Source organism: Arachis hypogaea, chromosome 13, assembly GCF_003086295.3.
Source record: "Arachis hypogaea cultivar Tifrunner chromosome 13, arahy.Tifrunner.gnm2.J5K5, whole genome shotgun sequence".
Classification (NCBI taxonomy): domain Eukaryota; kingdom Viridiplantae; phylum Streptophyta; class Magnoliopsida; order Fabales; family Fabaceae; genus Arachis; species Arachis hypogaea.
The window spans coordinates 135,182,781-135,194,475 of record NC_092048.1 but is presented as its reverse complement, the minus strand read 5'-3'; the positions used below and the strand labels follow the sequence as shown (position 1 = coordinate 135,194,475).

General features: G+C 32.3%; 1 protein-coding gene across 1 annotated transcript; it reads right to left on the bottom strand.

Annotated features, from left to right (window-relative positions):
* Positions 1-722: 722 nt before the first annotated feature.
* Positions 723-3,056, bottom strand: LOC112733870 (H/ACA ribonucleoprotein complex subunit 3-like protein). Its single transcript, XM_025782967.3, has 4 exons — positions 2,870-3,056; positions 2,343-2,420; positions 1,728-1,770; positions 723-961 (listed from the first exon to the last, which is right to left on the bottom strand). Exons 2-4 carry the CDS (start codon positions 2,394-2,396, stop codon positions 864-866), a joined length of 195 nt encoding a protein of 64 aa, XP_025638752.1. The 5' UTR covers positions 2,397-2,420; positions 2,870-3,056; the 3' UTR covers positions 723-863.
* Positions 3,057-11,695: the final 8,639 nt, after the last annotated feature.

The window sequence follows — 11,695 nt, the reverse complement described above, 5'->3', positions numbered from 1 at the left end:
TAATTAATTATGATTTAATATAACAATATAAATAATATTTGATATTGATTTAACAATTATTTATATTAATTATAATTTAATATAACTAATTATTAAATAATTAATATAAATAATTAATTAATTAGATATATAAGTATTTAATATATATATTTAATATATTTTTTATTTTTTTTATTAACTTACCACATGGCATGATTTTATTGGTTGCTGCAAGTCCCTGCTTAGAGGAACTCTCAACCTTATCCCCGTGAAGAGCCCTCTTTTCCTTTTCACTCCAATGGTAATTGAGTCCCCATATATCAGAAGAGGAACTCTATTTCTTAGCATTGGAGTTGCTCTTAATGCTCTTAATAGTTTTTGGAAAATCATTTATAAATCTATTTGTTCCTTTAAAATTTCAACAATTTAATTAGTTTTTTCAAAAATACTAACGTATTACTAAAATCTGCTGACGTGTGAAATAAAATTAACCACATCTCAAATTTTTAATATGCCTCCAGAGATGTATCAAAGAAACCAACCTAATTCACATTGATTCAATAAGGCAAATTAATGTATCTGGCTACTATCTGAATCACATACTAGTTTTCAAGAAAGTAGGAAAAAGATGAAAACATTATTTTTCCTTTTCAGAGTTATGATATTCGTCATAACTTGAAGTTTGAAAAATTCCACAGAACAATAAAAAATATACGAGACTTGTTAAGATACAGTCCTCAAACTAAATGTTCAACAGCTTAATTCATTTAACATTAAATGTGGCAAATAATATCTGAGATACATAACTTTCACACCAAGTCATCAAGGAGCAAAACAAACAGGGAGTGAAAGGCGATGGCACAAATAATAGCTATGCGTATATCTTAGTACTTGGGAGGTGGCTGCTGTGTTGGCAACAGACCAAAACGCTTCTTCAGAAGAACTCTTTGCCGGGAGTATTTGTCATCTGGCGAAAAGCGTGCTGCATATCAAGAAACAATAATACACTCACATCAATGAACCAAAACTAATCAATTAATGCTGTTTCAAAAGCAAAATAAATGGAAAGAGAAAAGAAAATCCACATAACTTATCCACTGAGAGATTCGACTTAATAATGCACCTAATCCTTATCTTGTTGCTTTTATTTTAAATTAGGAGGATGTTTAAGATTTAAGAAGATAAATTGGTATATCATTACTCTTAAAAATGAGCTTCAGATTGAACTATCATTAGCATTTCCTCTCATTTCAAAAGAGCTGCACTACATGTTTGATGTTGATGACCTGAGACTGAAATCAAACAAGGACTACAGCATACACTAATGTGTCTAAGTGCAAGGGTTAGAGGTGTTCTTGCAATTGCTAAAATAAGTTTGGCACCTCTACCATGAATATGCAATACAAAAGGCACAAACCTCAATAAGTAAGATCTTAGTGAAACAGGACATGATCAGTCCCAATTATTAAGTTCCAATTTCCAACATGACTACCGCTGTACCGCATGTATAAAATATAAGTACTAGCCTTCAATAGAGCAACTCAGATTGCTAGCAAGAACGGATGACTCGAACTCATTTACAAGACTTACATATAAGTGGGGACCCTTAAGTGTATATTTTGATTTCTAGAATTTATCCAAAAAATATAAATGAATAAAAAAATAAATGTTCAGTTAATGCAAAAAACATTGAACAGAGCAAGGGCAGCAGAGCTAAACAACTACAGAGATTACTCATTTATAGCTACCTGGGTGAGCAGATTGTGTGGCCAAACCTAGTGGTGTTTCCTTCTGCAAACACAAAGCAGCTAACATTTAGTGCAACCTAAACTTCTACAATCGAGAGGCCACAATGTCCACACTTGTCTTTCATGCAATGAATTCACAAAGAGAAGGTCCAATTGACAATTGAATAATCATCGGTAGTATATCATTCGTGTCATCACAAAGCGATTTCTTTTATCTCGGGACACATAAAGCTTTGCTTAAAAGAACCAAAAAAGAAAAATTCAATGGCACATGTCTACAAGCATAGTTGTCAATTTGCAAGTTAAATGTCTACAAACTTGCAATGTTTCAAACATCTTATTTATATCAATGTTCAGGTAATCTTACCATAAAAACCTTACGGGAGTTGTGGAGGGTCAATAATACACAGCTTATCTATAACTCTCAAGAATCATATATCATTACAACAATCAATTTAAATGGAGCAAAAATAGCATGATATTTTTGTTCAATACTTCCAAGTTCTAAACTTAAATTAGCATTAACAAGTTGAGTTTTCGAACTACCAAGTTCAATTTAAAAAAGAAAAAATAAAAACATGTTAAATTCTCAATATGGATTTAGGGATAATTTACCTTGGTAGTGTAAACTTTATCACCATTGTCATTTATGTAAAACTGAAGATACATTGTGGATAATATCTCAGTAAATTACTGCAATGGAAAAATACAAAACCTTGAGCATCAACATGTACATAAAGTAGAAACACCTAATAACAAATACAAGAATTATTTCTATACCTAGGATTTAGGGTTAATAACAGCAAAAGTATGAAAATAATGAGAAATAATCAAGAGTCATGTGCATCTAACCAACTAGTTCACGATATACACTGAAATAAGATAGTAAATATATGCACATGGGTGCCTACTCGGAAATTGGGGAAAGTGTTCAGAGAAAAATTATCAACAAAAGAAAGTAATGAAAAATAGGTTCCTTTTTCCAAAGAAATCTTGAAATCCTTTTTCATCACGCATAAAAATTATAATATAAAACATGACAATATTTTCTCCAATTTATTCTTCGCCTCATTTTCTGACTGACCAAACAAAATAGAAGCAGAACATGCTAAGCAAATTGCCTTGAAGATTCATTGACTTACCAATTAGCTAGCTCCTAACCTTCAAATCGATCCTGCGCCACTTCCTTTTCACCTTCTGTGTGCGATTTAACTTTGAAGACTAGAACCCTAAACCCTAAACAAATTATTTATTTATATATTACTTTTATATTTTTGGATATTTCTCCTTGATTTTTATTTTTTATTTTTATTAATTTTTTGGTTTTCCTCGTGTCATTTCCGCAACCTTCAATAAGTTTTATTTTGGGCCATTGTTTCATTAAGACATTAACCACCTTCTCAAGTTACAACCCAACAAGCCCAAGGAGTAGAATCTTAACGCCCAATCTTTAAAAAAATTGGAAATCTCTTGGGACAAGAAAAAATCAATTGGCAAATAAAATGAAATAAAATAGATAATTTGAAAGTGCACTACCAATAATTTTGTTGATTGAAAAATAAATCATATCATTTTTAATTTATTCTACCGTTCGTATATGGGCCTTTTTTAAAATAAAAAAAAAAGATATTTACCATTTTCGACAAATATAACATTATTTATATTTTTACGTGGTATATAACAATTTCGCAACCGCAGATTTCGCAAGCTCAAATTGCAAAAGATAGAGAGTACAATTTCGTAGATGCTACCTACAATTTTTAAAGTGGACATTGAAGTTGGTGGATTGTATTGAAATAGTCTTCCGAATTTCAATTTCACTATTTTAGTCCCTTAAATTTGAAAAAATAGACCATGTTAATTTTACATTTATTTTCCGTCTACTGAATGTTAATGCAATGAGCAACATGGCACAGTTCTTGTCACGTTGGATCAATCTGAATAAAAATATCTCCAATTTGACAATTTCAAAGTCTTTCAATACCTCTATATATACTCTTACTTCCTTTTCAATATGGATCAATCTCCAATCTCTTGCCCAACAACAAGAAGAATAAGAAGGAGAAAAAGAAGAATGTTAACCTAAATGTTTTTTTATAAATTTGGAGTCATAAAGAAGACAATGACTAAATTGGTGCAATAAGACTAATTTGCTAGTTCAGCTAGCCGTTAGTATGTCCAACGTGGTAAAGATTGTGTCACGTCGCTTACGATGTTATCATTCAGTTGACAAAAAAATGGTTATAGAACTAATGTAGTGTATTTTTTTAAATTTTAGAGACTAAAATATTATACTTCTGGCTCGGTTAATGTCACTTTTATAGTATACAAAATAGACTTAGAGAAATTTTTGCTGAAGAGAAATTTTTTTGCTGCAAAATAGAACTACTTCGCATTCCAATGAAAGATTAGTCAACATGGCATAAAATCTAATTTATCTGATTTCAATTCTAAAATAAAAGCTTAGTGAATAGAATCTAAAATTTAACTTTTCTAATTTAAATTCAAATAGGATATTAATTCTAAACTCTAAATCTAAATTTTATTATATATTCCTAATCTATATTCAAATAATATAACATATTCAAATGATTAAAATTATTTTTGTCATACAATATAAGATAAAATTTAAAAAATAATTTTACAGTCAATTAATGTTAATATTATGCATTATTAATTCATTCCTGCTTCTTTTTCTTTTCTTCTATTTTTTATCTTCGTCTTCTTCCTTTTTTTTTCACTTTTTTCTTATTTTTTCTTCTTTCACTTTTTACACCATTCAAAAATTTATCAAATATAAAAACAACCATGCTGGTGATGTCTGCCTTATTTAAATATCTCTTTTTTCCTATTTTGCAGACATAAAACATAAAATAACGTTTAAGACTTTCTTTTATTGTTTCGCATGCATGCAAAATTACTTTTTCTATAAAGTCAAGAATTGCAAAATTGTTACATACAACACCAAAACATAAATACTAGTAGTACGTTTATCTAGAAGAAAGTATAAAAAAAATAACGTTCATTGTGAAGAAGGTAAACAACAAGCTAAAAAAAGAATATTAAATTAATTTCAAAAATCATATTTTTAATTAATTAGAAATAATTATATTTTTAAATTTGAATAATTAGGATTAGACAACCTAACTTTCTCTAAACACACATTCATACTACGTCCCATTCTCTCTCATTGCACCGTCACATTGCGTCCCGTCTCCGCCTCCACAATTTGCCGTCGTCGCTGGAGATCTAACACGAGGTGCACGTTAAAAAGAAACATCCAGTATAATACATGAATAAAAAAGAAATATCCAGTGATATAAAAAGAAACATCAAATATCTTATATGCATAAAAAGAAATATCCATGGCATATAAAAAGAAGCACAGTTTAACAAGAAAAGAAACATCCTCAGTGTTAGAAACAAGAGAGTAATCTAAAAAAAAGGTTGTCTATTATTCAGTGAGTTGAAGAATAATACAATATATAAGGCTATATATTGATGTTAGAAGAATCAAAGCAATAAAAGCGTAATATCCTATAATAAATATACATATATGCTAAATAATTATAATTGATGCTAATTAATCCTAATTATACTCTAACATCCTCCTCAAACTCAAGTGGGAGCTAAAGGTACCATCTTGAGTTTGGACATTAGAGTCCAGAAACGAGTAGGATGATGAGCTTTCGTAAAGATATCAGCAGTCTGATCCAGAGTCCCAACAGTTACGAGACGAACAACATCAATAAAGAGACGTTGCCGGAAAAAATGGCAATCAATCTCAATGTGTTTGGTGTGTTAATGAAAAACATAATTATGAGCAATCTGAATAGTACTGCGGTTGTCACAATAAACATCAGTTGGGGACGACTGAGGGGCACCCAAGTCTTCGAGAAGCCAATGAATCGAGACAACCTCAGCAGTGGTGTCAGCAAGAGTACGATATTTAGCTTTAGTGCTTGATCGAGCAGTGAATGTTTGTTTCTTGGCTTGCCAGAAAATGAGAGAATCACTAAGAAACAAACAATAATCAGTAGTAGAACGACGATCAGTGAAATCATCAGCCCAATTAGCATTTGAGTACGCCTCAAGAGTTAAGGATTAGTGGGCAGAAAAGTGAAGACCATGAAAAAGAGTACCTTTAATGTAGCGAATAATTCAAAGAACTGCAACATAATGAGTAGTACGAGGAGCTGACAAGAACTAGCTAAGAACATGAACTGGATAGGCAATGTCTGGTTTTGTGACAGTCAAGTAGACAAGACCTCCAACTAACTATCAATAAAGAGATGGATTATCCAAAATAGAGCCATCCATAGGAGTAAACCGAACATTAGGCTCAAGAGGAGTAGACTTAGTGCGACTATCTGTAATCCGGCTCGAGCAAGAAGGTCAGAAACATACTTAGCTTGAGAGAGATAGATGTCGTCATATGAGGAAATGACTTCAAGACCAAGAAAATAACTGAGAGAACAAAGATATTTCATCTCAAAAGGGTGGTGAAGGGATGCTTTAAGATCAGAGATACCATCAACATCGTCTCCAGTAATGATAATGTCATCAACATACAAAAGTAAAAGAACAACCCCATATTCACTTTTACAAATAAAGAGAGCATTCTCGTAAAGGCTACAAGTAAAACCGAGATTACATATAGTGGTACTGAACTTGTCAAACCATTCACGAAGAGCTTGCTTAAGACCATAAAATGCCTCCCAAAGGAGACAGACTTTGCTAGAAGAAAAGGATATCCCCAGGGTGGTTTCATATAGACATTCTTTTTCAAATCCCTGTTAAGAAATGCATTCTTCACATCTATTTGACTGAGATACTATTTTTTTACCACAATAATGGCAAGAAGAGCGCGAACAGATGTGAGACAAGCAACATGAGTAAAAGTCTCTTCATAATCAATACCATACTCTTGCGTACATCCTTGAGCAAGCAACCGCACCTTATAATGGTTAATAGAACCATCAGAGCAACTCTTGATCTTGTATACTCATCTACTAGCCACAATTTTGTGATCAGAAAGAGGATCAACCAAGTCTCAAGTGTGTGCTTTTTCAAGTGCCTGAATTTCTTCCTACATTGCTTTCTACCAATTTGAATTTGTGGAGACTTCTCGAAATGACTTAGGTTCATGGTGATGAAAAATAGTAGAAAAACAATTATAATCAAGAAGATGAGGTGGTGGTTTCTTATTCTAGAAGAACAATGGAAAGGAGGAGGCATGACAGCAGGAGTAGGATCATCGTCCGATCTGGAATCATTGGGAGAAGGCGAAGGCGGAAAAGTATGTGGCTCAAGAGGTTGACTTGAGATAGAACTTGTAGAATCATCACTAGAAAAAAAGATTAACATTTGGGTTATTGAAAAATGGTAACTGAGTAGGAAGAATGGACTCAAATGAAGAGAACCTAGAAAACAGGTGATGCTCCCAAAATACAACATGGCAAGAGATACGAATACGTCTAGAGAGAGGATATCAACAACGATAACCCTTGTGTTCAGTGCCATAACCAAGAAAATAGCACATGCGAGACCGAGGTTCAAATTTACTATGTTCATGAGGCTGAAGAAGAACAAAACAAGCACAACCAAAAACTCAGAGAACTGAAATCTGGATAGGCATGATAAAGATGCTCAAAGGGAGTAATATTACAAAGGACAGAAGAAGGAAGTCTATTGATAACATGGACAACAGTGAGAACATCTTCACCCCAAGTACGCTCAGGACACATAGAAGAAATAAGCATTGCACGAATAGAGTCAAGAATGTGATGGTGTTTGCATTTAACCCGTCTATTTTGTTAAGACGTACTAGGGCAAAAAACTCAAACAAATTACCCTATTCAGCAAGAAAATTTAAAAGTTTGTAGTCATGGTATTCCATAACATTATCATGTTGAAAAACTTTAATGACTTTAGAAAACTGAGTTTTAATCATAGTGACAAAATTAATATAAATCAGAGGCAGCCCATGGCAATTAATCATTAAATAAACCAAGTAAAGCGTGAATAATCATCACTGAAAACTACAAAGTATTGAGCCTCACCCATATAAGTGGTGGGAGCAGAGCCTCAAACATCAAAGTGGATAAGATTAAAAGGAGAGCAAGCAAGAGATGAATTATTGTGAAAAGATAAAGCTGGTTGATTTGCAGTTTGACAAGAAATACAATCAAAAGACTCATTATTAACCTGACCTAAAATACTCTAAGACACAAGAGGACGCAATTTTTCTAAGGAGTTGTTGGCAAGACGGTGATGCCACAAGTAAAAGGTAGATGGAGAAGAAAAAATATAGAGATTTGACGTATGAGGAATATGAAGATTCTCGAGTTCAAACAACCTTCCAACCTTACGTCCAGTCCCGATAATTTATCCCGTCCGACGATCCTGCACGTAACAATTAGAAATAGAAAAATTGACATGAAAACTGAGATCAACAAGTTGACCAATAGAAATAATATTAAAGTTTAATTTTGGAATAAAATAACTATCAGGGAGATTAAGATTTGACTGTGAAATAAAACACTTATATGTCGCATGCAAGAGGGAACCATCAACAATGTTGACAGATGGTGCATTTGTAGTGGTAGACAAAGACGAGAAAAAGAGGACATAAAGGAGACATGTGATGAAAGTAACCGGAATCAAAATACTATTTAGAATTACCTGGAGGAGTGAAAAAAACAGCAAGAGTATTACCAGAAGAGAAGAGAAGATACTTAAAAAGAGACGCAATATCAAATAGAGAGACAGGAGACGGGTTAAGATAAGCATATCTGATAGATTCAGTAGCAGCAGTAGCAGGCACATTCTTGGAGAAGTTTGGATGAGAATGATACTTGATTTGATTAGAACGTGGTGGGCGAGTAGGACATGTAATAATTAAATGTCCCAAGAGCTTGCAATAATGGCAACACAATATTGGGCAATTAAAGCCAATATATCTTTTTTGCTTGCACTTTCAACATTCAATAGAGGAGTAGTCTGGGAGTAGGTGACAAAAACGATGACAATTTCAGCAAAATTTACCCTTGCCTGTCTATAGGCTGAAAAATATCCGATTTTTTCATAATAGTAGAGACAAAGAAGAAAGAGAGAAGAAACTACAAAGTCGGGACAGAAATCGAGAAAACAGAGGACAAAATAAAAAAAAAGGTCACCAAAAAATCTTAGAGAAGGTCCCATTATCTGCCATGTCAGCAGCCACATCAGCAGAAGAGGACACGTGGCGACGCTAAATTGGAGAAAAAAAACACGTCAAGGATGACACAACAGTGACCTAGAGCGCGGATGTGGAGCGCAGGTTGATTGAAGCTATGTGTCTTCAACATGTGGACAGTTCTGGAGCATTGATTTGGGATGCAGATCAATAGTTCTGGATGCGTCTGGAATGAAGAAGAGGTGATGGCGGGTAGGGAGCTTGCGGTGGCACGTGGCAGCACATTAGGGCGTTTCTGGCGAAGTGGTTGGGCTCGTTGGACTCCGGACGACAAGACGAAGAGAATGGGGTGGTCACTGACAAAGGAAAACATTGGGAAAGAGATCGAAAACAGGTACAAAGAGGTTGTCGGAAGAAGAAAACATGAAAGGCTAGGAACGATTTTTCTTGGAAAAAAAACCTATGCTCTTGATACCATGTTAGAAACAAGAGAGTAATCTAAAGAAAGGGTTATCTATTATTCAGTGAATTGAAAAATAATACAATATACAAGGCTATATATAAATGCTAAAAAATCAAAGTAATAAAAGTGTAATATCCTAGAATAAATATACAGTTATGCTAAATAATTATAATTGATGCTAATTAATCCTAATTATACTCTAACACTCAGTAACATAAAACCCTAACTGTATACTATATACTAATCTACTGTATACTAATGGAGTGAATGAATACCAGTGACGCACGGTGGAAAATAGGAAAGACTCGACGGCGCGACGTGGAGAGTTGGCCAGAGATGCAGCATTGGAACAGTGACAGAACGCGATGAGGTAGAGGAAGAGGCCCCGCTTTACAGGCTTCAAAAGTGGATGAATAACAGTACGCGAGGTAAGAGGAAGAGACACGGTAGCGCGACGTGGAGGGAGAGGCAGCGACGACGAACCATGTAAGTGGAGCGGCAGTGCACTATAGAGATGCAATGGTAGCAGTGCATAGAAACTTTGTGACCGACAACGGTGGATGATGGTACAGGGGGAGATGGCATTGGAAAAGATGAAATTAAGGTTTAATGGAGATAAAAGATAAAAGTAAAAATATAAATGAATAATTAGGTTGGGATTTTTTTTCATGGTCATTTGGATCTAAGAGTGCAACCCATTATCCACGTTATTTGCACTCCATTCTACTTAAGAATTCTATCTAAACGTTTAAACATGAATTTTCTTTTCATTTAAAAAAATCTTTGTATATGAGAGCTAGCTCAACAAAAATACACTACTTGTAATTGAACTTTATTTTAAGTTAGGGCGGAAAACGAAGCCTAGAAAATTCTCACATGCATAAGTCATTTCATTAACAACTTCACATTTGGAATCTAAAATGTTTATTTAAATTTTTATTTACTCCCGTTTAGATTAAGTTCCAATAATATTTAGGCTCCTTTATTGAAAATTAATCAATTATGGCAAATGTATTTTAAATGAATTTTGTCATAACTTTATCATGTAGTATTAATTTTTGAAAATTTTATACGAAAAATACTTGCCAATAAAGGTGTTCAAGATTTAGTCGAATCCAAAATTTATTTTTGTCAAGTTTAGATTTAGGGTTAATGCTCAAATTCGTCTTTGAAAGATTACACAATCTTCATTTTCGTCCCCGAATAATTTTTTTAATTAAATTAGTCCCTGAAAGATAAATTGCTAGTCAAATTAGTCATTCCGTCAGTTGGATGATGACGTGTCATGTTAAGTGCCACATGTCACTTGACATGTAAAAAAGTTTTTTATTAGTCAAAATAGTCCTTGAAAGTTCAGACGTAAGTCATTTTCATCCCTCAAATTTTAAAAATTAGTCAAACTAGTCCTTATATTTTTTTTATAATATTAAATTTATAATATTTTTTATAGTACTAATTTTAATATTATTTTTTAAATCTTAATAAACAAAATTCTCTTTACATAAAATAATAAAATTTTTATAAAGTTATTTTGTCATTTGTTTTTTAAAATTTTATATTTTCAAATTGTAATTTTTTATGTGAATTTTTTTTATTTAAATGAGTTTATCAATTATTGTTGATTATATATTTAAAAATTTAATATTTTAAATTTTACTAAATAATATAGTAATTATTTTAAATTTTAAATCTTTTATATTTTTTAAAATTATAATTTTTATTATTATTTAATTTATATAGTAAAACTCAATAATTGAAAAAACTGGTTTATCACTACCAGTTTATATAGGAATTGAAGCAAAATTTGTGAATCTTCTTAAAATTTGACTCTAAGTATCACTACTATTACATCCTATATGTAAGTAATATCGTAATGAAAAAAAAGATGTAGTAGAAAAAAAATAATGGTATAACTTTGTTTAGGTTAACATACATAAATTTTGATTTTGAGCATATAACTTTGTTTAGGTTAATAAATACATACATTTTAATTTTGAGTATATATATATAGAGAGAAGTTCTCTGGTGACCAAGGTAGTAGTGACTAAGGGTGGCCAAAGATTCACCCACAAATAAGAGGTTGACATGTGAAATGGTTGATTATAACGAGAATCATTTTAAAAATATGTTTTTGTGAATTACATTAAAGCAAGGAGCCAAAATTTTCACAAATTTTTAAAAAAAAATTGGTGGGCCTTCGACAATGTAGGCAAAAAGTGGGAAAAGCTAAATTATAAGAAAAAAAAGAAAAATATAAATACATCAAAAAAGGGATAAACAAAAAATTGTGCAATTAATAAAAATGAGAAACCAAGTAAAAAAAATAAA

Excerpts from the sequence above, each read along its gene's own strand:
- LOC112733870 (XM_025782967.3), bottom strand. The coding sequence starts at position 2,396 with ATGTATCTTCAGTTTTACATAAATGACAATGGTGATAAAGTTTACACT. Across the intron at positions 1,771-2,342 it reads ATAAAGTTTACACTACCAAG|AAGGAAACACCACTAGGTTT; the intron begins GTAAATTATCCC and ends TTGTGTTTGCAG. Across the intron at positions 962-1,727 it reads CACACAATCTGCTCACCCAG|CACGCTTTTCGCCAGATGAC; the intron begins GTAGCTATAAAT and ends CTTGATATGCAG.